The sequence below is a fragment of the Trichosurus vulpecula genome, chromosome 8 (assembly GCF_011100635.1).
Source record: "Trichosurus vulpecula isolate mTriVul1 chromosome 8, mTriVul1.pri, whole genome shotgun sequence".
NCBI lineage: Eukaryota > Metazoa > Chordata > Mammalia > Diprotodontia > Phalangeridae > Trichosurus > Trichosurus vulpecula.
In genome coordinates this window covers 52,303,967-52,331,600 of record NC_050580.1, presented here as the reverse complement: position 1 = coordinate 52,331,600, position 27,634 = coordinate 52,303,967, and the positions used below count along the sequence as shown (strand labels likewise).

Genomic DNA, 27,634 nt, shown 5'->3' with positions numbered 1-27,634 from the left:
AAAAACTCACCTCTCAGAATATATACTCTTTAGGCTCAGTGCCTAATTAAAAATTAACAAAAGGTGTGTAAGCCTTCCAATAAGCAAGCAAGCTTCCCTTAATGGGCTCCACGTGAGGCCTATTGATGGGCAGGGAAGATCTTATTCCCAATTGACCCTACAATTCTCATTAGAAATAATACTTGCTGATGGTTTTACATAGATGCTTCTTATCATTTTAAGGAAAAATTCATTTGTACCTATGCTTTCAAGTGTTTTTAATAGAAATGAGTGTTGTATTTTGTCAAAAGCTTTTCCTGCATCTATTAAGGTAGTCACATGATTTTTGTTGTTTTTGTTATAGATATAATCAATTATGTTAATGATTTTCCTTATGTTAAACTATCCTCATACCAAGTGGTATGAATCCCACTTGGTCACAACATATAATCTTTGTGATATATTGTTGTAGTCTCCTGCCTAATATTTTATTTAGGATTTTTACATCCATATTCATTAACAAAACTGATCTATAACTTTCTTTCTCTATTTTTGCTCTTTGAGAACTCACTATTCAACACAGACTTCTGGGAAAACTGAAAAGCAGTCTGGATAAAGTAGGCATGGACCAGCATCTCATACCATAATAAAGATAAGGTCAAAATGGGTACACGAATTAGACATAAAGAGTGATATCATAAGCAAATTAGGGGAGCATGGGAAAAATTACCTGTCAAATCTATGGATAGGAAAAGAGATTATGACCAAACAAGAGATAGAGAGGCTCACCAGAAGTAAAATGAATAATTTTGATTACATGAAATCAAAAAGCTTTTACATAGACAAAGTCAATATAGCCAATTAGAAGGAAAGCAGGAAACTGGGGGAAATTTTTTTACAGGAAGTTTCTCTGATAAAGGCCTCATTTCTCTTGTATATATAGTGAACTGAGCCAAATTTTATATAAAAAAAAAAGAGCCATTCTCCAACTGATAAATGGTCAAAGGATAAGAACAGGCAGTTTTCAGAAGAAGAAATCAAAGCTCTCAATAGTCATATGAAAAAATGCTCTAAATTACTAATAATTAGAGAAATGCAAATTAAAACAAGTTTGGGGTATCACCTCACACCTATCAGATTGGCTAAGATGACAAAAAAGAAAACGGACAAATACTGGAGGGGATGTGGAAAAGCAGGACACTAATACACTGTTGGTGAGGTTGTGAAGTGGCCCAACCATTGTGCAGAACAATTTGGAGCTAAGTGCAAAGGGTCATAAAACTGTCTTCTTTATTTAAGGTGCATTTTGTAACACAGCTTCTACAAGTCTTTCGTGTGCTTTGGTGGAGTTGATTCTCAGTTATTTTATGTATTCTGCAGTTATTTGGAATGAGATTTTCCTTTCTCTTATTGTTTGTTGCGTTTTATTTTTATACAGAAATGTTATTGATTTTTGAAGGTGTTATTTTGTAGCCTATAACTTTGCCTAATCTATTACTTCAAGGAGCATCTTTGATGATTCCCCAGGGTTTTCCAAGTACACTATCATATCATCAGTAAATGGGGATGATTTTATCTTCTCGCTACCCCTTTTTGTGCTTTTCTTTCTCTTATTGATGTTTCTAGCATTTCCAAAACTATAGCAAAATTGGAGTGGCATCCTTGCTTTTACCCCTGTATTTACTGGAAAGGGTTCTAGTGTATCCTCATCGCATATGATGCTTGCTTTTGGTTTTGGATAGATGCATACATTTAAAAAAAAAACCACCAAACTTCTCTATGCCTATACTTTTTAAGGTTCACGAGAAAAAATATTTTAAAATTGGCATTCCTAAGACACAAGTCTATCCATGTCAATCACCACCTCAAAAGTCTTAGAGGATCCCCTCCTGCCTTTGAGGGGATAAAAACACCAACTCCTCAGACTGGCATTTGAACCTCTTTGAGATGGGGGCCGCTAGGTGGCACAGCCGATAGAGCCGTGGGTCTGCAGTCAGAAGGACCTGAGTTCAAATGTGACCTCAGACATTTACTAGCTGTGCGACCCAGAGCAAGTCACTTCAGCCTATTTGCCTCAGTTTCCCCATCTGGAAAAAGCGATGGCAGACCACTCCAGCGTCTTTGCCAAGAAAACCCCAAATAGAGTCTGGGAGAGTGGGACGTGCCTGAAACGACCCAAGGACAAAAACAATAAACAGCCTCTGTCTCGAGGCTCCCCTCCTCGCGTCTGCGGGACTTGCTGGCAATGTTAGGAGGGTTGCTGGGCGATGCCTCATGGACTTCTGGCGTTATTTTTGGTTAACAGGTGGGGCTGCCGGCTATGCCCCAGACAGCCTCTGGCTCCCGAGTCTCCAGGGTCTTTGTTTACGACATTCCTCAGGCCTGGAGTGGGCTCTGCCCCTCCACCCCGTCAAGATCTCGGAACCTTGACCGCTGCAGAGTCGGCCCGGGTCAGACCTGCTTCCCAAAGGCTTTCCGCTGCCTGACCAGAGGGGGCGCTCTCCTGGGTGCACCAGGAGAATGGAAGCCCCCTGAGGACAAGCCTCTCCTTGCTTCTGTCCTTCAGGGGTGGGGGTGGGGTGGGTTTTCGATAACCAGCTGCAAGAACAGAGGCGGCACTTAATAAATGCTTATTACTGAATTGAAGGACTCCAGAGAAGGCCCTCGGTTACCCCCTCCAGGGGAAGCTGCACCAGACCAGACCTGGTACAGAGGAAAAGGCCTAGGATTTGGAGTCAGGTCTGGGTTCGAGTGCTGCCTTGTCCTTCTGGACCCTTTTTTCCTTTTGTAAAGGGAAGGGTGGTGAAGGGAATAAAACCTGCTATATGCCAGGCCCTGTGCTAAGCCCTCTACAAATAGTAACTCATTTCACCCTCACAACAAGCCTGGGAGGTGGGGGCTGTTATTGTGTCCATTTTACAGATGAGGAAACTGAGGTAGGCAAAGGTCAGGAGACCTGCCCAGGGCCGCATTTGACCTGGGGTCTTCTTGACTCCGGGCCACCTAGAGGCACAGAGGCTTAAGAGCCCACGGCCCCTAGGGGGCAGCGCCGCGCCAGCCTCCGGATTTTAAGCCCAGCCCCCTCAGGCTCCACCCATAAGGGCACTTCCGGCCCTTCGCACAAGCCCTGGTGTTCGGGCCTAGGCCTGGGAAGCCTCCGAGAGAAGCGGACTGTAGGCGCCGGGGACTGTCGGGAGCCACGCCTGCCAGTCGGGGCGCATGCGCTGGTGAGAGCGGGCTGGGCCGGGCTGGGGGAGGAGGGGAGAGAAGGAGGAAGTGGGGAGGCGGTGGCGCCGATGCCCCCACCGGGTGTGGGGCTGCCTGGTCCGACCGACCGCTCGCAGCCATGGCTGCGAGGAGGGGGCGGGGCTCCGCGGGCACGCGGCTGGGCGGCCCCCCTCCCCCCACCACGGGGGCTGGTCCGCGCGACAGAAGCGGCTGCGCGCGAGCCTCGTCCTAGGCGCCCTGGTCTGCGGGCCCCTGTCCCGGAGCGCGCCTCGGCCCCGCCCGGCCGCCGCCACCACGTACGTGTGCACGCCGGGACCCCCGGCCTTGCTCCCCGGGGACCCCACCCCGAGGACCTCACCCCCGCGATCCGAGAGCCCTCCCTGAGACCCCCCCCACAAAGGTCCGAGACCCATCCGCATCATCCCCTCCCCGTGATTACCCTCCCCATAATTGTCCCCAGACCTCTCCCCGTAATCTCCCCGCCGCTCCGGTGATTCTCATTCTGAGACCCCTCCTGGTGACCCCTCCTCCCCCAAAGCCCCCTCCCCATACTCTTCCCCCAGACTCCTCTCCCGTCACCTCCATCTTTAGGTCTCCCACCCCCCCACCCTGCTCCCTCCTGTGATTCCCCATCATCCCCTTCCCTGCGGCCCCTTCGCCTCCCGTGTCAGTGCCCGTCTTGAGCATCTTCTGGGTGACCCTGAGACCCTGTGCCCCATTATTTTGCATTCCCGTGATTCCCCCCTACATCCTCCCTACCTCCCCACCGCGTAGTCCTCCCTCCCTGTGACGGGTCCGTCACCTCTCTCTGACCCTACTGCCTTCCCCATCCCCTCCAGCTCATTCCCCCTCTCTGTGACTCCACCTTCAAACCCTTTACTTCGATCCACTCCTCCCTTTCCTTTCTGTTCCATCGGGCAAACAGCAGGCACTTAATGAGTGCGTATTGGCTCTAACTCCCCCATTGCCCAGCCCCTCCATTAGACGCCCACTTCCCCCCCTCTCCTTCTGCCCTTGTCATGGATGGGGTTCCATCCTTTCTTCGTCCTCCTCACTACACTGTCCTCCCTGCCCCTGCCTTGATTCCTCTGCGGCCCCCCAGCTTCTGACCTGGGCCCTCCTCCATCCGCCCTCTGCCGTTTTAAGTCAGAGTGCCGGCTCGCCTGCTATGGGAGCCCCTACCCAAAGCTCCTTCTCTAAGCCTTTGTTTTTCTCATTTTGAAAGAGCTTTTTGGATTTGGAAGGCATCTCCTGGGTCAGCCGGTCAAGCCGGGGGTGGTGGATCCTTCAGACTTTGGAGGGAGTGGTTGGGAGTCCTTGGGTTAGAATGGTGGTTCCGACACTTCCTGGTGAGCTGCGTGATGGTGGACCCCCTCCCCCCATTCGTTTGTAGAATTGGGATACGGATACTTTTATAGAGTGGCTTCTAATAATATGCCTGAGCCCCTATTGTGGCCCGGAGGTGACCCTGGGTTCTTGAAGCTGGCCCCTTGTACTGCACGGCTTTGAGTAGGTTCCTAACACAGCATCTGTGGGCAGACTGATCCAGCCCAGTACAGAGGCAACAATAAAGAATCAGCCCATGGGATGCTTGGGGCAGCCTCAGGTGTAGACCAGCCATCAGAGAGAGATCTCTGACAAATTCTCGGAAGAAATTATGAGGTCTTAATAAGTAAACCAAGGCACAGCCTCCAATATTTAGCAACTCTAATGCGAAGGAGGGTTAGGTTAGGAGAACCGGAGAAATCATTTCTCTTTGGACCATCATCCCAGCACCTTCTTTTATTCAGTCGTTTTCACTTGTGTCTGACTCTTTGCGACCCCATTTGGGGTTTTCTTGGCAAAGATACTGGAGGGGTTTGCTGTTTTCTTCTCCAGCTCATTTTACAGATAAGGAAACTGAGGCAAGCGGGTCACACAGCTGGTAAGTGTCTGAAGCTAGATTTGAACTCGAGGTCTTCCTGACTCCAGGTCCAGCACTGTAAACAGTGTGCCACCTAGCTGCCCCCATCACCTTCTCAGGACAAAAATAAAAATCCAAAGCAAATTAGAGGAATCAGTTTTTAAAAATGAGAGAGAGCTTACCATTGAGATAATTCTCTCCTCGTCTGTTTCACTGAGTTGCTGATATTGACGAATGAGTTTGCCCTCCGCACTCTCTCCTTCCTGGGTTCCAGGTTCACATTCTTGGCATCATCCTGGATTCTTCACTTTCCCTCACCTACTGTGGCTGGACACTTCCTGCCTTCAGAATGTGGCTCACATCGGACCCCTTCTCTCACACAGCTACCGCCTTCATTCAGGCCTTTATTAGCCTCCTCATGGGTCTTCCTTCCTTGAGTCTCTGACCCTTACGGGCCATCCTTCTTTGTCCTGTCAAAGCCTTTTTCCTTAAGAGCAGGCCTGACTACGTCACTTTCTCACCCACCCAGCAGCCCTGCCCAGCCTGGTCCTAGTGTGTCTTTCCAGCCTCACAGTGTTACCTCCCATCCCGTACTGTGGGGTCCTGTTGAACAGGCCTCCTTTCACTTATTCCTCACTCATGAAACTCTCTTTTCCCCCCTCTTTGCCTTTGTCCTGGCTGGCTTCCATGCCTGGAATGCACTCCCTTCTTACTTCAGCTCATAGATAGAGCCGCTTTCCTCCTTTAAGATGCCCCTCAACGCTATCTTTTTCATGAAGCCTCTCCTGAGTTCCCCACTGGTGATGTCTCCCCAAATACTTTGTATTAACTACTCTCTATTGCATTAACTGGACATTTGTACTGTACATCTTTTTCTAGGTGGAGACAGCTTGGTGGCACCATGGCTAGAGTGCTTAGTAGTGCCTGGCGCACAGTAGGCACTATATAAATGTTAGCTGCTGTTCTATGTACTCCCCCATTAGAACATAAGCTCAGTGTGAGGGAGGGGTGTCTCAGTCTTGTTACCTGTGCCCCTTGCTACTAATACCCCCAGTTCTTAACACTGTGCCTAGCACACAATAATTGCTTAATAAATCGTTCTTGATTGATTTGAATCTGATAAACACTTGGAAGGAAAACCCATAGAGGAGAGAACAGGGCTAGTTTGCCCTTGGGAATTATGCGGTGCTGTTAATTAACCCCCAAGCTTCTCCTTGAAACTAAGGCCCATCTTTTCAATACCAGTAGTCATCCACTGATGATATATAACTATTTAAAAACATTTTTTCCTGTACCAAATCTGGGTTTTTTTTCAATTAATAAGCATTTTTTTCTCTTCTCCCGTTAGGAGAGAAAAAAAAGAAAAACAAAACCCTCGTGTCAAATAATGGCTAGCATTTATATTGCACTTTTAACATTTGCGAAGTGCCTCACAAATATCTCATTTGATCCTCACAGCAACCCTGAGACAGAGGTAGTATTATCATCCCATTTTACAGATGAGGAAACTGGAGCAGACAGGTTAAATGACTTTCCCAGGGTCACAGGAAGTAAGTGTCAGAGGTCAGGTTCGAACTTGGGTCTTCTTGGCTCCAGGCCCAATATGTTTACCCCATCACCTCTGAAAAATACATGTAATCAAGCAAAAGAGATTCCCACATTGGCCATGTCCGAAAATGTATGCCTGATTCTCGTGCCGTGTAGCTGTGAGCCATATATACAGAGTTGTAGTTTTGGGGGCCGATCTGTAGCCATCGAATTCAGTCATAGGTCCAGGTATGGGGTATGTATGGGGTGGAGGCAATTGGAGTAATGGGTAGTAGAGTTAGGATGGCCCAGGCTGGAGTCCTACCCCTGATGCTGTGACCACGGAGAGTCTGTTAACCTTGCCAAGCCACAATGTCCTCGTCTGTGAAATGGGGATGATAATCGCTGTCTTACTGAGTTCTGAGGCAAGCTCAAATCAGACAGTGTGCTCAACACCCTATGTGATGATATGAATGTCAGCTCTTGTGGGTAGGAGCGGCCTGTGATTTATTTCCACTGACAACCTATTAAAAAACAGCAGAACAGATCACGTCCAGGAGATGGGCCTGGAGAGGAGGTGGTTGAGCTAGCAGCTGTGGCCTGGATGCTCAGTGGTGGTTGGATAGCCCCCCAGGACAGGACGGGGAGAGGAGCCGGGCTGGCGTCTTAGCCATGGCCTGGGTGCTCGGTGGTTGGATGGCCCCCCAGGACAGGACGGGGAGAGGAGCCGGGCTGGCATCATAGCCATGGCCTGGGTGCTCAATGGTGGTTGGATGGATCCTAGGAGAGGATGGGGAAAGGAGCTGCACTTTGCCACATGCTTCCTCCCAACCTGAGTCCTCCTGCTTCCCACACCCCCCTCCAGATAAGCTCTCGGTTTTTCCCATCCCACCTGTGGGGTGATCTCCCTCATCTCTCCTTAGCCAAACTGACTCTCTCTAGGCTGCTTTCAGGCCCACCCACTCAAGGAATTCTCTGTTCTCCTGGCCCTGCCCTTGTTGATACTCATCCTTTGTTTCTTGCAGGAAACATGGAGGAGCTGAGTCAAGCCCTGGCGAGCAGTTTTTCAGTCTCCCAAGACCTGAACAGCCCCTCGGCGCCTCACCCTCGCCTGTCACAGTACAAGTCTAAGTACAGTTCCTTGGAACAGGGCGAAAGGCGCCGGAAACTCCTGGAGCTTCAGAAGTCGTATGTGAACTTCTCATTCATCTCTTCGGCACTTTGAGCTCTGTGGATACACTGACCCTTTCACTGTTAGCCATGTTCTCTAGTCCGAAGGTCCTTTCTCTTCCTCTCTGGCAGTGGTGGGAGGCTTTTCGGGCCAAGGCTTAGGAAAAAGATGAGGGATGTGCCATATCCCAGCTCTTCCATAAGCCAGAGCCATCTGTTTGAAAAGCCCCAGCTTAATTATTTGTTTAGATTCTGCTTTATCTTAGAGGAAGAGGTACAGAGCTTGATTAGATCACTGAAGCTTCATTACTCTGTTCCCTCTGGACTCCCACCCCCTCAGTGCGGCTGACATGTGGATTCTATTGCCCGAGGAAGTTTGACTTTGGTGCATCTTTCCTATTTTCCTTCCACTTGAATGTTTCCGCTAAGCACAGGGGAGTTAAAAAAAATAATTCCACTGTGAGCCCAAGGAAATGTCTTCCATACGCTTTATCCAAGATGCCGTGATGAGCAAAGCCAGCTAGGAGATAGGATACAGGAGAGGCTTGTGTGACAAGGAGTTGCCCCTAGGGCAGGGGACTGTAATTTAATTCGAAGGGTGCTGTCAGCATCTCCATGTGATAAATAGCACTGAGTCTGATCTTAGAAGAAGCAGGAACTACTTGGGTGTCCCTTGGGTGTCAGGACGTGGACATAGGTATTTTAAAATCATGTTGTTTACTCGTAAGAATGAATCCTGACAGTGCTGTGAGGGACTCCCACCAAAAGCATTAAAAGCTCCTTCAGGGTGGATCTTGGGATTTTTCAGTGCCTGGCACAGCACGTTGTACAGAACAAGTGCTTAATATAAGTTTGCACAAATGAACGAATAATGTTCAGAAAACAAAAATGGGATGGACACACAGATTCCAGGTCTTTAAAGTTTGAGAGGGATTTTGGAGGTATCTGATTAATCTTTAATTGTTGTAGTTTATTTCTATAAAGTTTTTAAAGACCATTTTTAAAAATCCATCTTAAAAAAGTTAGCTGAAAGTTACCTTTTTGAAAGTCCCAAAGGGATTGGTAAGAGGCTTGTTTTCTTCCCAGAAAGCCTGAGGGAAACACCAACTTCAGATGTCCCTGGCTTGCCTTGCTCTCTCTTCCTTTTCCCCAAGGTTTTTGTTCCTCCTGGTCCTAGTTAATCTGCAATGAAGCTTCTGTAGATTCCCAGCTGCAGCTCCAGATGGAAAAGCCCAGCCTTTCCACTTGATAGCCAGCCAAGCAAAGGGCATTCCTGACTCTTGCTTGGAAAATCCATTTTCAAATGTCTGGACTTATTTAGAAAACTCATCCCTTGTTAAGAGTCCCTGAGAAAGTGATCACCAACTCTGCCTTCTTTCCCGAAGCCCCATGTCACCTCCTTCTCTGCTTCCCCAACATCCCTTATGCTATGCCAGCGTTTGGAGTCTTGTCCTTATTAGCATGAGGTAGGTTACTTTGAAAAAAGCACCTCATGCCTCTTTTTTTTCTTTAAAGCAAGAGACTAGACTATGTGAATCATGCCAGGAGATTGGCCGAGGATGACTGGACTGGGATGGATAATGAAGATGATGAGGAAGGGGAAGGGATGGACATTGACACTGGCAAGAGGCTACCAAGGCGCTATGCTAACCAGGTGAGCCATCTGCTGGGGTCTCTCAAGCCCCTCTGAGGCTGGTGACACAGTTCCAAGAAATATGTACAAGTGATGGTGTCCCTTAGGAGTTGGCATGGGGCAGGGTATAGCTGGGGGATGGGGCAGTGTCAGCTTGGGGGCAGACTAAAGGAGCTGACCCATTTTTACATGCATTTGTGGGATAGGGTAGAATTTCAGAGTTGAAGGGTCATCTGAGAGATCATCCTGGTCAACTTTCTCATTTTACAAGATTGGGAACTGAGGTCCAGAGACAGTGAAGGACTTGCCTAAAATCCTAGGGCTTTTTAGTGGTGAAGCCAGGACTGCAATCTTGATTCTTCAGCCCATTTCTTTCTGCCGTACCACACAATCTTCTGGGTTTTTTTACATGCCATATACAGGCTGCCTTGAGCATGTAGAAGAAAATTTAATGAAGGTTTATTCAAGTAACATCTTATTCATCTAGCATTATCAGGCTCGAGGGTCCATGGATGAATTTCTCAGTGCTTGAAATATTTGCTAAAAAACTCATTTTAAACCTCTCATATGTTTTACATCTTTCCCTTATTTCTTAACTGTCTCTATCTTATGTAGTGTAACTTTTCTTTGGTGACCCAGTCATCCTTGTCATCCATTCTAGTCTGTGCTGAAGTATAGTGATACCTCTAGGGCAGGAGTGCAAAACCAGTGGCCTCAAGGGGTGATTTTTCCAGAGGAGCAGCAAGAGCAGCAGTGTGCGCTTTTTGGCCCTGAAAGTGCCATTACACAGCCAGCTTTGTGCAGGCTCCCCCCACCCCCCAACCCCTACCTTGCTCCAAAAATAGGTTTTTATAATACTCAGAGACCTAAGATGCTGCTATCCTTAGACAGAAGGACCTTCCTGTAAATGAAAAGATCACATCTTTAAGAGTAAAGTGCCTTATCCTAAGGTGCCAAGTGTGCAGTGGCGCCCAAAGGAAGAATGTACACAGATTTAGGAATCATTTGTGAGCATTTAAAAAGAGCTGCACATTTTGAAAATCCATTATAGTTATGTACTGGGTATTCTCCACATCTCTGAAAAGTTCCTTTTGCATGGCAGTGTGAATTGGTGTCTAGATCCCAGGCTTGGAATCAAACACCAGCTTGAATCTTGTCCTGGCTATGTCAAAGGCAGAGTATAATAAATTAAGTGAATCCTTATGTTGCCTCCACTCCTAACTCATCACCTTTAAAGGGAAGATTCCTGACCTCTCAGAAAAGCTGTCTAGAAAATGATCATAGGCAAAGCCTGGACCCATAGATGCTGAGTAGAGCCAAATTGAAAGTTGCCCCTTTAGAATGTTGTAATCCAAAGAGCACCTGAGAACCTGTTCTCCTGAGATGGAGCTTGGTATGGGATTCAGAAAATAGAAGTTAGAAGCCAGCAAGGAAAGGGATCCCTGGTTTTGAGAAAAGAGCAAAGGAGTAGGAAGTGGAGTGGATGGTGTAACTTCGGGAAGAGCAGGCATGGAGGACGTCTGTTGGCTGACCGAAGGGCAAGCAGCCTTGGCAGGGCAGGCGCATGGGATGGAAACCAGTTGATTACTTGGCAAGGGAGGGATGCAGAGCTTAGATTTTAGAGGGCTTGATGGTTGGGAAGATTTAGGAATTGTGATCCGGAGCTTTATTTCCTGAAGCCTTCAGCCTTGTCAGAGAAAGTCCTCGAGCAGCTGACTTAGGCGATCCTAACCTGCTTGCTTGCTGTTTATTCGATATTGGTTGTCCAACTGTTTGGCACTGAACTAGACCAGCCTAGAAAAATTACAGCAGGGGTTGGCAGACTCTCCCTCCCCCCCACCCCCCCAGCTGGTGGTGCAGTGAGTGGAGCCAGGAAGACCCAAGTTCAACTCTGGCCTCAGACACGTGCTAGCTGTGTGACCCTGGGCAAGTCACTTCATTCCTCATTGCTCTAGTTTTCTCACCTGTAAATCGGGCATAGTAACAGCATCTCCCTCCCAGGGTTGTGGTGAGGGTCACATGAGCCCGCATTTGTAAAGCTCCCAGTGCTGTGTGTGGCCCATCGTAAGTGCTGCAGGAGTACTTACTCCCTTTGCTCCTTCCCCGTCCTCTCTGTGGGAAAAGGAAAAGGAAAAACAGGACACTTGTAACAAACGTGCATGGTCAAATACAGTCATTCCTCCTGGACCGTGCTGCATGACATCTCTCACTCTGCACTGTCAGCCCCATGCTGCTCTCAGGTGTTGGATTGCATTTTTCATCAGTCCTTGAATCACGGTCAGTCGTTGATCATCGTTTTGAATCCTTCATTTGTACGTCGCTGTAGCATAAGGCCTCCTCCTGATTGGGCTCACTTCGCTCTTGGTCTTGCCAGCTTTCTCTGACACCTCCTCTCTTCGTTTCTTACAGGATGTCATAGACATTCCCTTCCATCCCCATTTGTTCAGCCGCTCTCCAGGTGATGGGCGGCAGTCATTCTTCACGGGGTCTCCCATTAGCATCTCACTCCTTCTCCTATGGAGGAGGGGAGAGACAGCAGCGCCCCAGGAGAGCGCCCACTTCTTCAGCCGCTTGCACCCTTTCACAGTGATATGGTCATGGCTGCCCTGATTGGGGCATGCTTCTGTGAGCCCTGGGGCTCTGCTCATGCACTCAAAATTTGGGAAGATGTGGTCTGCTGGGGAGAGCATTTCTTTACAATTTGGGGCTCCAGATCACTCTGAATAATCTTAAATGCCAATTTAACTAATAATTCAATTATTAATTAAAAATGAGTAGTTCATTATTAATACCTGAATCATACATAAGGTTGTTACATCTCAGTGACCACAGAATCACTCTGTAAATGCAGCGTCCAGAATGATGGAGGTGACAGTCTCGTGTCTGCCTCTGTCAGCATATAGCTGGAGTGAGTGTTGATTCTCTTTGGATATTTTAGGAAGGGAATTCACAAGCCTGAACGGGTCTAGAGCAGGGTGCTCAGGGGGCCCTGTGAGAACTTGTAAAAACTGGTTGAAAGAACTAGGAGTGCTCAGCTTAAAAAGGAGAAGATTTAGAAGGGTGTCCTTGTTGCTTTAAACTGTTTGATGGGCTGTCACGTGGGAGAAAGGTTGTTGTGTTTTGTAGAGTAAAAGCTAAGACTCATGGGTTCAGAAGGGTCTGTGACAAAAATCCTTTTTTTTTTTTTTGGTAAAGAAATTTTTACTGCTCTTTTGGTTTTTTACGTCCCTAAAATTTCTCCCAGTATCCCCCATGCTCCAACCTTTCAGAGAGCCATCACATATAAAATGGAATATTGGAAAAAAAATGAAAAGAAATGTCTGGAAAGTATTACCTCCCACCTCTGCAAAGGAGCAAGGTGGAGGCGTCTTCTCACTTCTCTTTTTTGGAGCTGTGATTAATCTTTGTAATTTTGTGACAATCACTTAAAATTTTTTTAAAAATTTATTTCCAGTTCCAAATTCTCTCTCTCTTCCTCCATTCCCTTCCCCATCCATTGAGAAAGCAAGAAATATGATACTCTTTATACACATGAAATCATGCAAAGCGTATTTCCACCTTATCCATGTTGCAAGAAAGAAAAACAAGAAAAGTAAAGAAAAAAACAATATGCTTCAGTCTGTACTGAGGGTTCATCAGTTCTCTTTCTGGAGGTGGAGAGCATTTATTTTATCATGAGTCCTTTGGAACTGTCACGGATCATTGTCTTGATCGGAGTAGCTAAGTCTTTCACAATTAATCATTGTTTCAGTATTGCTGTTATGTTGTACATGCAGCATCACTTTGGGTTGGTTTGTGATCCTTTTGCCTTTTGGTAAACTTCGTATCCATTCACCTCTTGGTAAATTGGTATATTGGTAAATTTGGTATATTGTTTTCTTGGCTCTACTTACGTCATTCTGCATCGGTTCATGTAGATCTTTTTATATTTCTCAGTTTTCACATATATCATTTCTGATAGCACAGGACTATTCCATTACATTCATGTATCATAATTTAGGCTTTTGCATAATAGATGGGCATCTACTTTGTTTCCATTCCTTTGCTATACCCAAAGTGCTACCATCAAAATTTTAAAGAATAGATAGTACCAATACTACACAAATTATTCTCAAAAATTTAGAAAGAAAGTACTTTACCAATTTCTTTCAAGAGACAAATATTGTCTTTATACCTAAGCCAGGAAGGAATGTAGAAGGAGAAACATAGACCAGTATCATTAATTAATCTGAAATACTTTCAATAGATCACAGCAATCTGAAATCATTCATTTTGACCAAGTTTTGGAAAACAGTTAACATTATTAATCATATTAAAAACAAAAACAAAAGCCACATGTTTATCTCAATAGATGGCAGAAGTACAGTGCTCACATACACTAAAAATTCTACAAAGCATAGATACAGAGGGACCTTTTTTAAAATCACAAAAAATATCTACCGAAAACTAAAAGCAGGTATTGAATGCAAAGGGAATACACTGGAAGCTTTCACAATAAATATAGGAGTAAATCAAGGATGGCCACTCTCTTACTATTGTTTGGTAGAGTTCTAGAAATGCTATCAGTACCAGTAAGATAAGAGAAAGAAAGATGCAAAGGTAGATTAAAAAAAAGAGATAAAACTATTCCTATTTACTGACGGAATGATGGTTTACTTAAAAAACAAGTTCAGAGAATTAGTAGCTTCAGCAAAATTGTAAGCTACAAAATCAGCAGTTTTCTATGTAATGACAAAAGGCATAATAGGAAGGGATATGACATTCAAAATGAATACAAAATGGGTAAGATTTCTGTAGATCACCTTACAAAGCACTCCTTACAGAGACAAAGAAGAACGGGAGGAATGTTCAGGGCTCACAGCTGGGGCAGGCCAAACTAGTGTGTCCCGTTTCCCACAGCCCCTCCAACAGTGGCCGTTTACATCTTTGGTCATCTTTGACAGTTTGCACAATATGAGGTTAAACCTCATGATTGTTTTGATTTGCACATGTTATTATGCCTAACTCCAGTTTTCCCAGCACTTTTTATCAAATGGGGTGCTTTCCTAAAAAATTTGTTTTCTGGCTTCCTGAGCACTAGGTTATTACATTCTACCATCTGATTCTGCCTTGTCCATTCTGTTCGATTGAGCTACTTCTTCCTTTTTTAACCAAAACCAGATGGCTTTGATGCCAGTCTTAGAACAGAGTCTGAGTTGTGGCAGTGCTATTCCTCCTAAATCTTTTTTTTTTCTTCATTATTTCCTTGGTGTTCTAGACCTTTTGTTTCTCCAAGTGAATTTTGATATTACTTTATCTAGTTCCGTAAACTATCCCTTTTGTAGTTTGATTGGTGTAGCATTAAAGCTGTAAATTAACTTTGGCAGGATTGTTATTTCTATTACATTGGCCTGCCCCAGCTGTGAGCCCTGAATATCCCTCCAGCTATTCTTTGTCTCTGTAAGGAGTGCTTTGTATGGGGATCTACGGAAATCTTTTGCGTATGCATTTTGTATTTATTTTGAATGCCACATCCCTTCAACTATTCCTTGTAACCAAAATTTTTCAAAAGAAGGAAAAAAAGCAGTTACTTAAAATTAATCTCCACATCAGCCAAGCGTTGACAGTATATGCAAGTGAACAGATAATTTTTAAAGGGGAAAACACTTTTAAGAACCATTTGGAAAGTTGGTTAGTTTCTCTAGTAATCAATATCAGTTAACATTTACCAAGTGCCTACTATGTGTCAGGCACTGTTCTAAGTACCGGGGATACAAAAAGACAGGGGAGTCCTTGCTTTCAAGGAACTCATGGTCTAATGAGAGAAGTGCAAATTAAAACAACTTTATGTACTACTTTATACCCATCAAATTGGCAAAAATAAGAGTGATCTTGTTCAGTGTTGGTGAGGCTGTAAATTGTTATGAAAAAGTTAGGCAGACAATTATAAAATTCTTCTGAAGAAAAGGGCTAGAATCTCAAGGGAAATGATGGAGGGGACAAAGAAGGAAATAAGCATTTATTAGGCACCTACTCTGTGCCAGGCTCTGTGCTAAGCGCTTTACCGATATTACCTCGTTTAATCCCTGGGAGGATGAGGAAACTGAAGCAAAGCTGGTTTAGTGATTTACTCAGGGTCACATAGCTAGTAAGGGTCTATGGCTGGACTTAAACTCAGATTTTCCTGATTCCAGACTCAGCACTCTGTGTACTGTGGTGCCATCCTTTTAGGGATGGGGGTTGGGGAATGAGGTAGGAATGAAGAGCTAATAGTTCTTCCATGATTCAGAATGTCTTATATATAAAGTAGTTATCATCAGCATTCTTTGGTATTGATTAAAAAAGAGAAAAGTAGGTGAGTGGAAAAGGCAGTATTATTTCAGTCCATAACATTGAAAGCTTTCACACAAATAAAATCAATGCAACCAGCACCAGAAGGAGGCCTTCAAGTGCGATGGGGGTGGAATTTTTCTGTGGAATGTCTGGTAATGGTCTAATAGCCAAGATATAAAAGAAATTATTGTAATTTTATGAGACCAAGAGACATTTCCCAGTGGATACAGTAAGTGGTCAGAGGATATGAAGAAATGGTTCTTAAAAGAGGAATCACAAACTATAAACAAACATCATAAATGACTCTAGATCATTAATAATAAAAGAAATTCAAATCAAAACAACTCTGAGGCTTCACTTCTGATAAATTGGCAAAGATGACAAAAGATAGAACCTAGTGTCAGAGATATTGTGGAAAGATAGTACGCTAATACATTGTAAATGTGAGTTGGCCAGCCATTCTGGAAAGAAGTTTGGAATTATGCTTAAAAAGGCTGAAATGGTCATTCCACTGCTAGGCATGTATTTTAAAAAAAAATTAGAAATAGAAGGAAAGGTCCCATATACTCCAAAATAATCATAACAGGACTTTTTGTGGTAGCAAAGAACTAGAAACAAAGTAGATGCCTATTCATTGGGAAGTAGCTAGACAGATGGTAGTGCACGAATGTAATGGAATATTAAAAAACAAGATTTCCCAGTAGCAAGGGAAGAATTATATGAACTGATTCAGAATACTGCAATCAGCAGAACCAAGGGAACAATTCACAACAATAACTGCAACTGTTTCAGTGGAAAGAACAATTTTTAAAAAACCAAAAAAAATGAGTGCTCTGTAATTAGAATGTCCCAGGTTGGCCTGGGAGGAGAAGAAATGAGAAAATGCACCTCCTTCCTTTCTTTGCAGAGAGAAGCAGGTTGACTATGGTGTAGAACATTGCATATATTGTTAGACTCAATTGAGGTGTTGATTAGTTTTATTGGGCTGCTTTCTTATCCTCTTTTCTTTAAAAAATAATTTGTTATAAGAAGTGACTTGTTAGTTGAGGTGAATGAGGGATATATTCAGAAATGAAGGCGATATGAAAATAAAATATATGAATACCTCTTTTTGGGTAAAGTTAGAGAGGCAGATTTAAGCTTAATTTAAAAAAAACCTTCCTATGGGGATGATGCAGACTTCATAACAACCTGGAAAAACCTACACGACATAATGCTGAGTGAGCGGAGCAGAGCCAGGAGAACGTTGTGCACAGCCACAGATATATGGATTCCGTGAGGACCAACCCTGACAAACTGTGCTTTTCTCAGCAACCTAAGGGGCAAGGACAACTCCAGGGGACTCACGATGGAGAATGCTATCTTCATCGAGACAAAGAACTGCGAAGTTTGAATACAGACTGAGGCACACTACATGCTCGCCTTTTCTGCTTCTCTTTTGTTTTTGTTTTTGGGGTTTTTTTTTTGTTTTTTTTTTTTTGGTTCTGTTTCTTCTTTCTCATGATTCATTCCATTGGTCAAAATTCTTCTCCACGACTTGACTAGTGCATAAATTAATTCAATGTGAAGTTATACATGACAGTTATATGAGACTTCATGCCGTCTTGGGGAGGGAGGGGGGAGGGAGGGGAGAAAAACTGGAACTCAAAACTATGTAGAACCATGCGTGGTAAACTAAAAATAAATAAAGAAATTTATTTAAAAAAAAAAAAAAACCTTCCTGAAAATTAGAGCTATCCAACAGTGAGATGGGTTATCTCAGGAGAGTGTGAATTGTCCATCTTGGACCACAAGTGTAAGTTGGGTAGTTCAGAATGCTGTAGATGGGATTCTTGCTTGGGATGTGGTTGGCATAGATAGTCTCTAAGGCTCTGTGGTCATGCCCTTGTTCTTGTTAATTCATTGTATTGGGGTTTCCTATAACCAAGTATGGCCTGTCATTATTGAAGGGAGAGAATCTGGCTCAGTAGAAAGAAGGCAGGTCATGAAATGAGAGTTGGCTTTGAGCCCTTGTGCTTCCTGGGTGATCTTGAGCTGCCCCAGAGCCTGGCACCTTGGGTGAAGTGAGCTCCTGCTTTTGGTGCCTCAGGTGCTAGTGTCAGGTGTGGTCACTCCCTGTCTTTGTCTCCTAGTTGATGCTGTCCGAGTGGCTGATTGACGTCCCTTCAGATCTGGGGCAGGAGTGGATTGTGGTGGTGTGTCCTGTGGGGAAAAGAGCCCTTGTTGTGGCCTCCAAGGTGAGTGACTGGGAAGGGGTTACCCTTCGGGAGAGGGGGACTTTGGTCTGTCTGGCTGGTGGTGCTAATTTTGGGAGCCCCTGGTTTAGCTAACATGACTGCAAAGGGAGGAAGAGAGGACGAGGAGAAGAAAGCAAGCTCATCCAATGAGGATTTTCACTTCTTTTCCCAGGGTTCCACTACAGCTTACACCAAGAGCGGATACTGTGTCAACAGGTTTCCTTCCCTTCTTCCTGGAGGCAATAAGCGTACCTCATCCACTGGGAAAGGTTAGCCTGTGAAATCTTGCGTTTGATTTGAAACCCTTTCAGAATAGCACTCTTTGCTCCTGCCATGGAGCCTTTTCTCGAGTCATTCTAATCCAACAAGCATTTATTAGGTACCTGGTACGTGCAAGCCTGCACTCTGTGGGACCCAGAGGCAAAAATGACCTATTCCTCGGGGAGCTTATCAAGCACAGGGCCTGGAGTGTAGTGGACACTTAACAAACATTTACTGACTCTCTGCTGACTTACATTGTCAAAATAAGGTGGACCTGAGAAGCTTCTCCTTCCTTTTTTCCTTGTCAGTTACTTTAGGAACCATAGACACATTGGATTTCTCTAGAGATCGTATTTTCACAAAACTCATTAAAAATGCTAGGTGGGGAATGTTTGTATTCTAGTGTATCTAGCTACCTCTCTTCCTCTCCACTCATCCCCTTCATTAAGTCAGTAAGCATCCATCGCTCTACAATCTGGATTCCTCCTCCTACCACCCTACTGGGTCTGTTCTCTCAAAGGTCCCCAGATAGTTGCCGTTTCAGTTAACAAGCATGCATTTTCTTTTCCTCCTGCCTCCTCCCCAAAACTGGAGGAAAAAACTTAACACCCAACAAACAAACAAATGCCCATCATCAAGGAAGAACAGTTCTCACATTGGCTGTGTCCAAAAATGCATGTCCATTGCATACTGAGTCCATTGCATCTCAGGAGCTGGGCAGCATTCTTCATCGTCAGGACTCTGGAATCATGGTTGATCATTGTCTCAGCCAGCTTTGTGTACAATTACTTTCTTATGGCCAAATTCAGGGGCCAGAGTTTTCCCTCTTTATTCTTCCCAATGTCTCTCTGTCTTTGCTGCTGTTGACTACTCCTTCCCTTTTGAAAAGAACTCTCCCTTTCATAGCTTCCCAAACACCAGTTTCCTGATTCTCTTTGGCCATTCCTTCTCTGTCTTATTCCCTGGCTCTCTTTTCTTCCAGCTCCTTCACTATAAATATTCTCTAGCTTTTCTCCTTGACCCTTAGACTTCCGACCCTTAATATACTCACATGGTGAATAAAAAGCGGTGCTGGATTTGATGCTTAGACTTCCTGGGTTTGACTCATGATGCTGCCCCTCATTTCCTTCACAGTCACATAACCTTTCTGGGCCTCAGTGGTCTTGCTGTAAGATGAGGAGTTGGACCAGGATCCCTCTAAGGTCCCTTTCAACTCTCAATCTGTGTTCCTCTAATTCATTCTTCAGGCACGATCCCCTCTCAGAACGATTCCCAAATTTTTGTCTCTAGCCCTGGCTTTCTCAGCTTATTTAAGTCCCTCACGTCTGTCTGCCTACTAGACATTTACATTTGGCTCTCTGAAACAAACTCAGCATGTCAGTAGTAACTCCTTATCTTTTCCAAAGTAGTGCTACCCATCATTTTACTATACTCCCAGGCTAGAAATTTTGTTACCTTTGATTCATCTTTTTAAGACTCTTCTGTATTTAGTCTATCAACAGGTTTCCTTTAAGCCTCATTATTTCTCCCTTCAAAGTGTCAAAAAAACATTATATACTCATACTCTGCATTTTAGATACAAGCCTTCCAGAACCAGTTTTACTGATTTTCAGTTGATTCTAATTCTAATCATTTCTTAGGCCTAAAGATGAGCCTCTGAAACTCTAACAAAAGCTATTTCAGAGTTAAAATCTGTAGCTCTCCCAGACAGTGGTCAAAATTCCACAATCAAGATTGAGCAAAGATTCAGAGTTTAGCCGACAGTTCAGTTAACAGTTGGCTCCATCAGACAGACCAAGAGTCACTTGGGCACAGTCTTGGGAGAATCACTTTCCAAAATTCATTCAGTCCTTCCTCAGTCACTCCCTTCAAGGATGCCCCTTTCCACCTGTCCAAAGGTGAACTCTAGAGATACTTCCATTGACTAAAGTCATCAAAGACTTCTTCCTTCTCTGAGTCTGGTCATTGCTTTATTCTGGTCAAGGCAAGAGGAAAGAGGATACCGCTCTCTTAAGTGGTGCAGTGCCCCTGTGCCCCAGGCCTGGCATGGCCCCAAATCCATTCTCCAAGAGAACAGAGTTCTTCTCTGAACTTTCACCCACTTTCCTCAAAAAAGTGATCAAGCTTTTTTTACAGGGGGAAAAGGACTTAGTGCTGGGCTTTGATTCAGAATTGATAGTAACAAACAGTTTTTCAAATTAGTCAAAAGACTTCAGAACAGACTATTGAGAAAAATGCTTTCTCAAGATTTCTAAAAGAGAAAAGTTGGGGGTTCGGGGTCTTAGTTAGTTTCTACAAAAGAATCTCAGGATCACCTTGGCTTCTCTGTCTCTTTAATTCTCAAGCTGATGTATCTTTCTTAGAAAACTGAAACTTCATTCTTACAAAACATTTCTCTTTTAAAAAATATCGATACATAATGTTTTGACCCAAAAGGCATATGCTTACGAGCATTCCCCTCCTATTTTTTTAACCAGCGTTGATTGGATTTGTCTTGCTTTGTTTCCATAAAACATCATTTCCAGCATGTTAGTCCCCTCCTCCAGAACCTGAGTCATTCCCATTGCCTCCTTATCAATTCCAGAGTTTCCTCTTTCCAAGAAGTTCACCATAATGGGCCTTTATCTTCCTTACCTAGGCTGATCCATACTTCCCAGTACCCATCCTCTGCTTTGTTAGGCTGTTCTCTTTGTCCCCATAGCCCGCCTCTGTGCTGTTTCTTCTTGAAATGCCCTTTCTCCCTTCTGCTTGTCAAAGTCATACCCCTGTAGCTGATCTCTCCTCAGCTCCTCCTCCAGAGTCCATAATGATGATCATTTACATTTAAGGTATCACTTTAAATTTTACCAGCTGCTTCATGTGCGTGATCTCCCGCAGTCTGTGAGCTAGATACTACAGGTAACATTCCCATTTTACAGATGAAAAAACTGAAACTAAGGTGATTTTTCTAGTAAATGTCAGAAGAGACAGGCTTAAGCCCAGTACCCTTTCCCTTCCTCCACACTGCCTCTCAGAATCCAGTAATACTTAATTATTCCTTCATGTCACTTAATTTCATCTCTCCAGCTATAGAATATAAGCTCACTGAGGGCAGGTTCTACATCTGATGCTTTTTAAATCCCCTGCTAGCGCTTATTGATTGATTGATAAAGAGGAAATAATATTTTAATTTGGAGTTTTAGTAGTATGTAATAAGTTGGTTCTCTACATTTGGGTTGGTTAAAGATAAATTAGAAAACTAACTTGAATATCAATTTATATGTTAAAAATTATTTCCATCACATTTACTTAGAATTAGGGATACCTGAATTAACCTTGCCCTGTTCTCCTTGAAGATGGGCCATCTCCTTCTGACCTTGCCCCGAGGAAAGACACATTCCTCGCTGTTTCTGTTCCCCTTCAGAGGAGAGCCAGCCTGATGGGCATTGCTCGAGCATGGGTTGGAATGCTGGGTGAACACTCGCCCACTTCCCACTGATGCTGGGGAGGGGCATTGGCGCCCACTGCCATAGCTTTGGACCCCGGGGTTTCTGACTTGCTGTGTTTGGTCCCCAGACTACACCATCCTGGATTGCATCTATAGTGAACTGAACCAGACCTACTATGTTCTAGATGTGATGTGCTGGAGGGGACACCCTGTCTATGACTGCCAGGTATGTGCCTAGTGCTTGGGGTGCCGCCTCCTCTTCTGCTCCCAGCCTCTGATTATCTTGTCCACTGTGTGGGATTAGCGCCTTTGGCCCTCCACGTATCAGGGCTCTGTTGTATCTAGCGTATTTTCGGCTTCCCCGAAGTAATGTTTTTAATGGTACTGAAAAAAGAATAGATAAAAGAAAGCTTAGGGAGGCTTCAGGGGAGGTGAGAAAAGAAGCAGATGATTGGCTGGCACTAGAAGTCCCAGTTTCACAAATATTCACTCTCCCTTCCACCTGAGCATTAGTCTGACCTAGGGGAGAAAATGTAGTTGGGGGCAGGCGTGGTGGACTTCTGCGTATCCTGAAAGTGGGGCCTAAACAAGGCCAAGAAAGCAGCTTCTCAGACACCTCTTCATCTTCCAGCCCTTCCCCTCTCTGCTCCTTCCTCAACATCCCTACCAGGGTGGTCTTCCTAGAGCCCAGCTCTGACCATGGCAGCCCCCTGTTCCAAAGACACCTGTGGTTCCCTCTGCCTTAATTGAGGGTCTGGGTCTTAACCTGCATTGTGTCACTGGCGTTACTGGTCATCTGGTGAAGCCTGATCCTGCTGTGCTTTGTTGTTTACATTCATCATGGAAGAAAATGTTAAATTTCAGTTAGAAGTTAGTGAAAAAGAAATTTTTTTCCCATCTAAGTCCACAGAACTCCTGGAATCTGTCCATGGATTCCTTTGGAATGGGTGCCAGGTTAAGAGTCCCTGGCCTGTAGGATCAAAGCCAGACTCCTCAATGTGCCATTGAAAGCTATCTTTATATGGCTTATCACGTGTTACTCCTGTTTATTCAGGCTGGTCTGACCTGGCTTTCTTGCTGTTATGCCAGACATAGGTCATTTCATACATTAGCACAGGCTGCCCCCCATATGTGATATGTACCCCCTCCTCCTGTCTGCCTCTAGAATCCCCAGCTTTCTCTAGAAAGCTCAGCTTTGGTGCAGCACTTCCCCTTTCAAGTGCTAGATCCTCCCTCTGAAAATGACCTCCTGCTTACTTTGGGTATATATGTCTGTGTGCGTGTTGTTTTCTCAACAGAAGGTAAGCTTCTTGAAATCAAGGACAATTTCATTTTTGTCTCTGTGTCTCCAGTGGTTGGCAGAGTGCTTAATACATGCTTGCTTCCTTGACCTTGACCCCATAGAAATGTTGAGAGAAAAGTGGAAGCATCCAAATTAAAGGGGCTTTGAGTCTGACCCTACTGGGATGCTCATTCTCCATGTGAGAGTTTTGGCTGATGAGGATTTTCAACTCTCCCTCTTTCTCATCTTCCCTTCTCCTACTACCTCTCTCCCTTTTCTAGACTGATTTTAGATTCTACTGGATGCATTCAAAGTTACCAGAAGAGCAGGGACTTGGAGAGAAAACCAGGCTTAATCCAGTAAGTCTTTTATATTGAGATTTAAAAGATTACTTACTAGGAGTTAGTTGGTTTATTTATCCATTTGATATAACACATATTTAAATTATAAACTTCTTGAGGTCAAACACTGGAAGTTTTTTCATTTTTGCATTCCCAACGCCTAATATAATTCCTTGCAGATAGGTGCTTAAATATTTTTAAAAATCAAATCATCTTAATTTGAGTGTAACTAGTACACTCGCTTTATCTTGCTTTCATGGTCCTAATATTCCTTTTTTAGAATATTTTGGACTGGCAAGCACTTTTGAGGTCATCTAATCCAATCCCCCCCTCACTTTACTGATCGAGGACTTGGAGTCCAAATGGGCCAAGAACAATACCTCAAACTGGTGGCAGAGTCTGCACAAGAACCCAAGGCCCCTGCTTCCTCCCCAAGGGCTTTGATCTAAGATGTGTATAATGCTTAGTTGTTTTTAGGGCATTCTATTAGTTAATTCATTATTATTAATACTTACTAATTATTAATTTTTGCAAGATTATCAGGATTTGAAGTTACTAGAAAGAAGTAGGTAAGGGAGTGGATGAGCCCTTTCAGTATTCTAGTTGCTGGGATTGGGCAAGAACCTGACCATGGAGGCTGGGGAAGCAGGAGTTGTCCTCCCACCATGAAATTCTTGGGCATGAATGTCGTTACTGATGTGAAGAATGGTCCCTCCAGACCTTTATTAGAAACTCTGTTAGACCTCAAAGAATATCCTAAATTGCTTAACTCGATAGGATTTACAAAGCTAGAAAGGGCAAGGGTGGGACACAGTTACTCAGAGGTGGGTTTGGGGAGAATAAAATTAAATTTGACCAAGAATTTCTGACCTTATGCTAAGATTGCTGGCTTTAGGGTTACTCTCCAAATGGCAGAAATAAAGAGGGAATGCTACAAATCTCACTGTTGTAACTTTCTGTGTTTTTATTTTCTTCTAGTTTAAATTTGTGGGTCTAAAGAATTTCCCATGTACCCCAGAGAGCCTTTGCAAGGTCTTATCCACAGACTTCCCTTTTGAGGTAAGAAATTCCAGTGCTTCCCATCCTGAACCAACCAGGGACGGGAAATGTTTACTTATACTGGAGCCCCTGGACTATTTTTGACTTTTCTTTGAAAGATTCTTAAAAGAGCTTCGAGTCAAAGGTAATCTTACCTGAGAAGCTATATTCCGAGATTGGTGGATTGGTACTCCATGTGTCTGGAAAAGAGTGGGCTGCTTTCCCTTGAGTGAGTCACACCTTTGGGTTGGGAGGGAGATGGAGATAAGCTTTTGAGGTGCGCTGACGCCTGTAGGCCACTAGGGTATGATGTTCTTCAAGGATCGGGTAGTGAAGACCTAATAGGAAGACGGGGTAGATCTCAGTCTGGGAATAGACCTTGGAGGACATTGTCCAGCCTCCTGTTTTACATACTAGGAAGCCAAGGAGGTGGTGGGAGGGGGTGGAGAGGACGAGCCCCACATTGGCTATGGCCCAGGGCTCTGGTCTCCTGGGCCCCCAGTATCCCAAGCCAGCTGGTCCAGAGATAGGGATGGTACTGACGGGGTAGAAACCCCTGGTTCCCTGTCATTACATTGGTATTGGCGATGTATTGGAAAGAATACTGGATATGGGAGTCAGGAGGATCTGTCCTCTCCCATTAGTTTGATGTGAGATGTCTCCTTGAGCCTTAGTGTCCCTTCTGTAAAATGAGGACATAGATTTAGGTGGCCTTTACAGTGCTTCCGGTCCTCATCAGCCTGTAAATGATCTCACCATAGGCTCATGAAACAAACCTTACTTTACCCATCCTCCCCACTAATTTAAATTATGCGCAGTCATTGACCAGTATCATTTTGAATGGAAGATGATTTTATTAAAAGGATCATAGCCTGCAGAATGAGGAAATGCCAAGTGTTTGCTCACCCCAGGAAGTCAATTAAGAGGGGTGGTAAGAACACCACCCTTATTTATGGAGCTTGTGTCCTACATGACAATGAATGAATTTCAAAGATGAGTCACTAAAGTATGAAAAACAGAATATAGGCTTATAGGAAATCCTTAAGGTGAGGCAGATTTAGATGTAGCTGAAGTGCCACCCCTTGGCAGTGGCTCAGTCAGTAATCTGAGTTAGTATTCCCGTAACACATTACTCTGAAAGCATTGAGAGGCCAAGCAGCCCAAGATGACTTGTGGATTGTGGTTTCTGTAACTGCTTTCCTACCTGGGCATAGATTTACAGTGTTCATCTGCAGCCTGGCATCTCTGTGGTATTCATTACATTCCCTTATTTCTTTTTTGTAAGGTTGGCATTTAGTTTAAAATTTTCCTTTTCTAGTCCAACTTAGAGAAATCCCATTTGCTGAAAGTCAGGACTCTAAATCCTTTCTCAGATGTATGCTTTGAGGAAGAAATCGGGGTCTGTCTAGGTACTCAGCCCTGTAATTAGCTGTACCCCCATTTACAGACTAATTCTGAAGCCTCCTAGTCTCAGAACTGTACTTGTTGTGGAGTCTAGAATCGACGGGTCACTGATTTCCCACCTTGTAGGTAGATGGGCTCCTTTTCTATCACAAGCAGACCCACTATAGCCCAGGCAGCACTCCGTTGGTTGGCTGGCTGCGCCCATACATGGTGTCTGATGTCCTCGGCATGACGGTGCCAGCTGGCCCTCTGACCACCAAGCCCGACTATGCTGTGCATCAGCTCCAGCAGATCATCGAACACAAGAGGAATAAAAGGGAAGTCAGCGAAACGAATCTTGATGAGGCTTCTGAGAATGGACGCTATGAACTGGAGTACCTGTCCACCCCAAAGCTAGCTGACACTCTCAGCAGCCAGACTGAAGCCACGAGCCTCATGGAAAACTGATAAGCTTCTTTGTCCAAGGGACCAAGAAGAGCCACATGCCAGCATCCCTCTGTGAACTCCCACCATCACTTGTTGCTTACCTGAAGGAACAAGCCTGAGACCTGGAGACAAGACTTCAGTCCACCCCATTCAGTCAGACATACCTGAGCACTGAGAACCCTATCTGAGACCCCCATTCCCTAGCAAGGAGATAGATGTTCCCAGGATGGAGAGTGCTGCCTGGCAAGACCTCAGACAGTTTCCCCAGGTGGATGGTGTTCATGTTGAGTGAAGCAATTCTAACCACTAAAAGTGTATCTCAGACGTACTATGTAAACCTATGGAATTTCTAAAAACTGAGTCGTTTGTGATTTTTATGCCTCTATAGCTGTGGACCTCCCCACCCCAATTAGGGGTGCTTGGATTAGCCATTTGCCCTGAAGGGCTGTGCCTTGTTTCCTCACGGATGTTATTACCACACTAGGTCTTAACCAGCTGCATTTGGGAACTCGTGTTTCTGCAACTAGGAGATGTAGAAAAGTTTTATGAGGCCTGGGTTCTTGGTCTCTGCATTAGCTCTACCTTCTGAGAAGGCAAGAATGATTCTCTTCCCTTTGGATATTGCTGTGAGATAAAATTTCCTTTTAATTGATGGAAGCTTATGAAACTGACCAAATAGCCACTTATTTGTGTTGGTGAGACCGCGCCCCACTTTGGGCCATCTTGTTCTTGTCTCCCCAAGTCTTCCTTACCATAGTGCAATGAAACTTGTGCCTTGTCTCTCCAGGAGGATGCACACTTCTATTTCCCATCATATTGTTGAGAACAGCAGTAGTAATTCTTCAGGGGACACAGGTCAAATCTTGTCTCTTTTAAGACGTGGCACTGCCACCAGGTTTATTGTCTAAACTGGGAGTGGGGGTGGGGCAGAAGTGGGAGCTAAGTGGAGTGCAGTTACCCCTATTCAGCATATCGGCTGCAAGGAGTAGAGGCGACCGGTGCTTAGATGTCTGCTGGAGCTGACTCTGTAAAACCTGAGAAGGAAACTTTCACCTGGGATGTTGAATGCAGAGTCAAGAGTTTCAGTTTGATTTTCTTTGGAATTAGTTTTTTGTAGTTGTTGATGCTTTAGCTTTCTGTTCCTCTCTGTGAATCCATCCACAATTTCAGGTCTCAAAGTACTCTTTATCGTTATTATGATTATTATTAATTTATTTATTTTTAGTTTTCAGCATTCAGTTCCTAAGATTTTGAGTTCCAAATTTCCTCCCCATCTCTCCCCTCCCCCCACCCCAAGACTGTGTGTAAATTGATATAGGCTAACATGTACATTCATATTAAACTCATTTTCACATTAGTCACATTGTACAGAAGAATTAGAACCAATGGGAGAAACCATAAGAAAGAGGAAACAAAAAAAGACAGCAAATAATCAGAATCTGCACTCAGACTCCATAGCTCTTTCT

General features: G+C 44.4%; 1 protein-coding gene across 3 annotated transcripts; it reads left to right on the top strand.

The window, feature by feature from the left end:
• The first annotated feature begins 3,083 nt into the window (after window positions 1-3,083).
• SNUPN (snurportin 1) lies at window positions 3,084-26,524 on the top strand. 3 transcript variants are annotated; one of them, XM_036734755.1, is made up of 9 exons: window positions 3,084-3,206; window positions 7,663-7,825; window positions 9,323-9,461; window positions 17,885-17,989; window positions 18,162-18,258; window positions 21,806-21,903; window positions 23,241-23,318; window positions 24,279-24,359; window positions 25,869-26,524. In XM_036734755.1, the coding sequence occupies exons 2-9, from the start codon at window positions 7,668-7,670 to the stop codon at window positions 26,187-26,189; spliced, it is 1,077 nt and encodes a 358-aa protein (XP_036590650.1). In that variant the 5' UTR covers window positions 3,084-3,206; window positions 7,663-7,667; the 3' UTR covers window positions 26,190-26,524. The 3 variants fall into 3 exon arrangements, with proteins under 3 accessions (XP_036590650.1, XP_036590649.1, XP_036590651.1); XM_036734754.1 differs by lacking the exon at window positions 3,084-3,206 and adding an exon at window positions 3,220-3,503; XM_036734756.1 differs by lacking the exon at window positions 3,084-3,206 and adding an exon at window positions 3,591-3,607.
• Window positions 26,525-27,634: the final 1,110 nt, after the last annotated feature.

Bases quoted from the DNA above. Each gene is read 5' to 3' on its own strand.
- SNUPN (XM_036734755.1), top strand. From the start codon at position 7,668: ATGGAGGAGCTGAGTCAAGCCCTGGCGAGCAGTTTTTCAGTCTCCCAA. The intron at 9,462-17,884 runs GTGAGCCATCTG...TTTGTCTCCTAG, and splicing joins CAAGGCGCTATGCTAACCAG to TTGATGCTGTCCGAGTGGCT. The intron at 23,319-24,278 runs GTAAGTCTTTTA...ATTTTCTTCTAG, and splicing joins AGAAAACCAGGCTTAATCCA to TTTAAATTTGTGGGTCTAAA.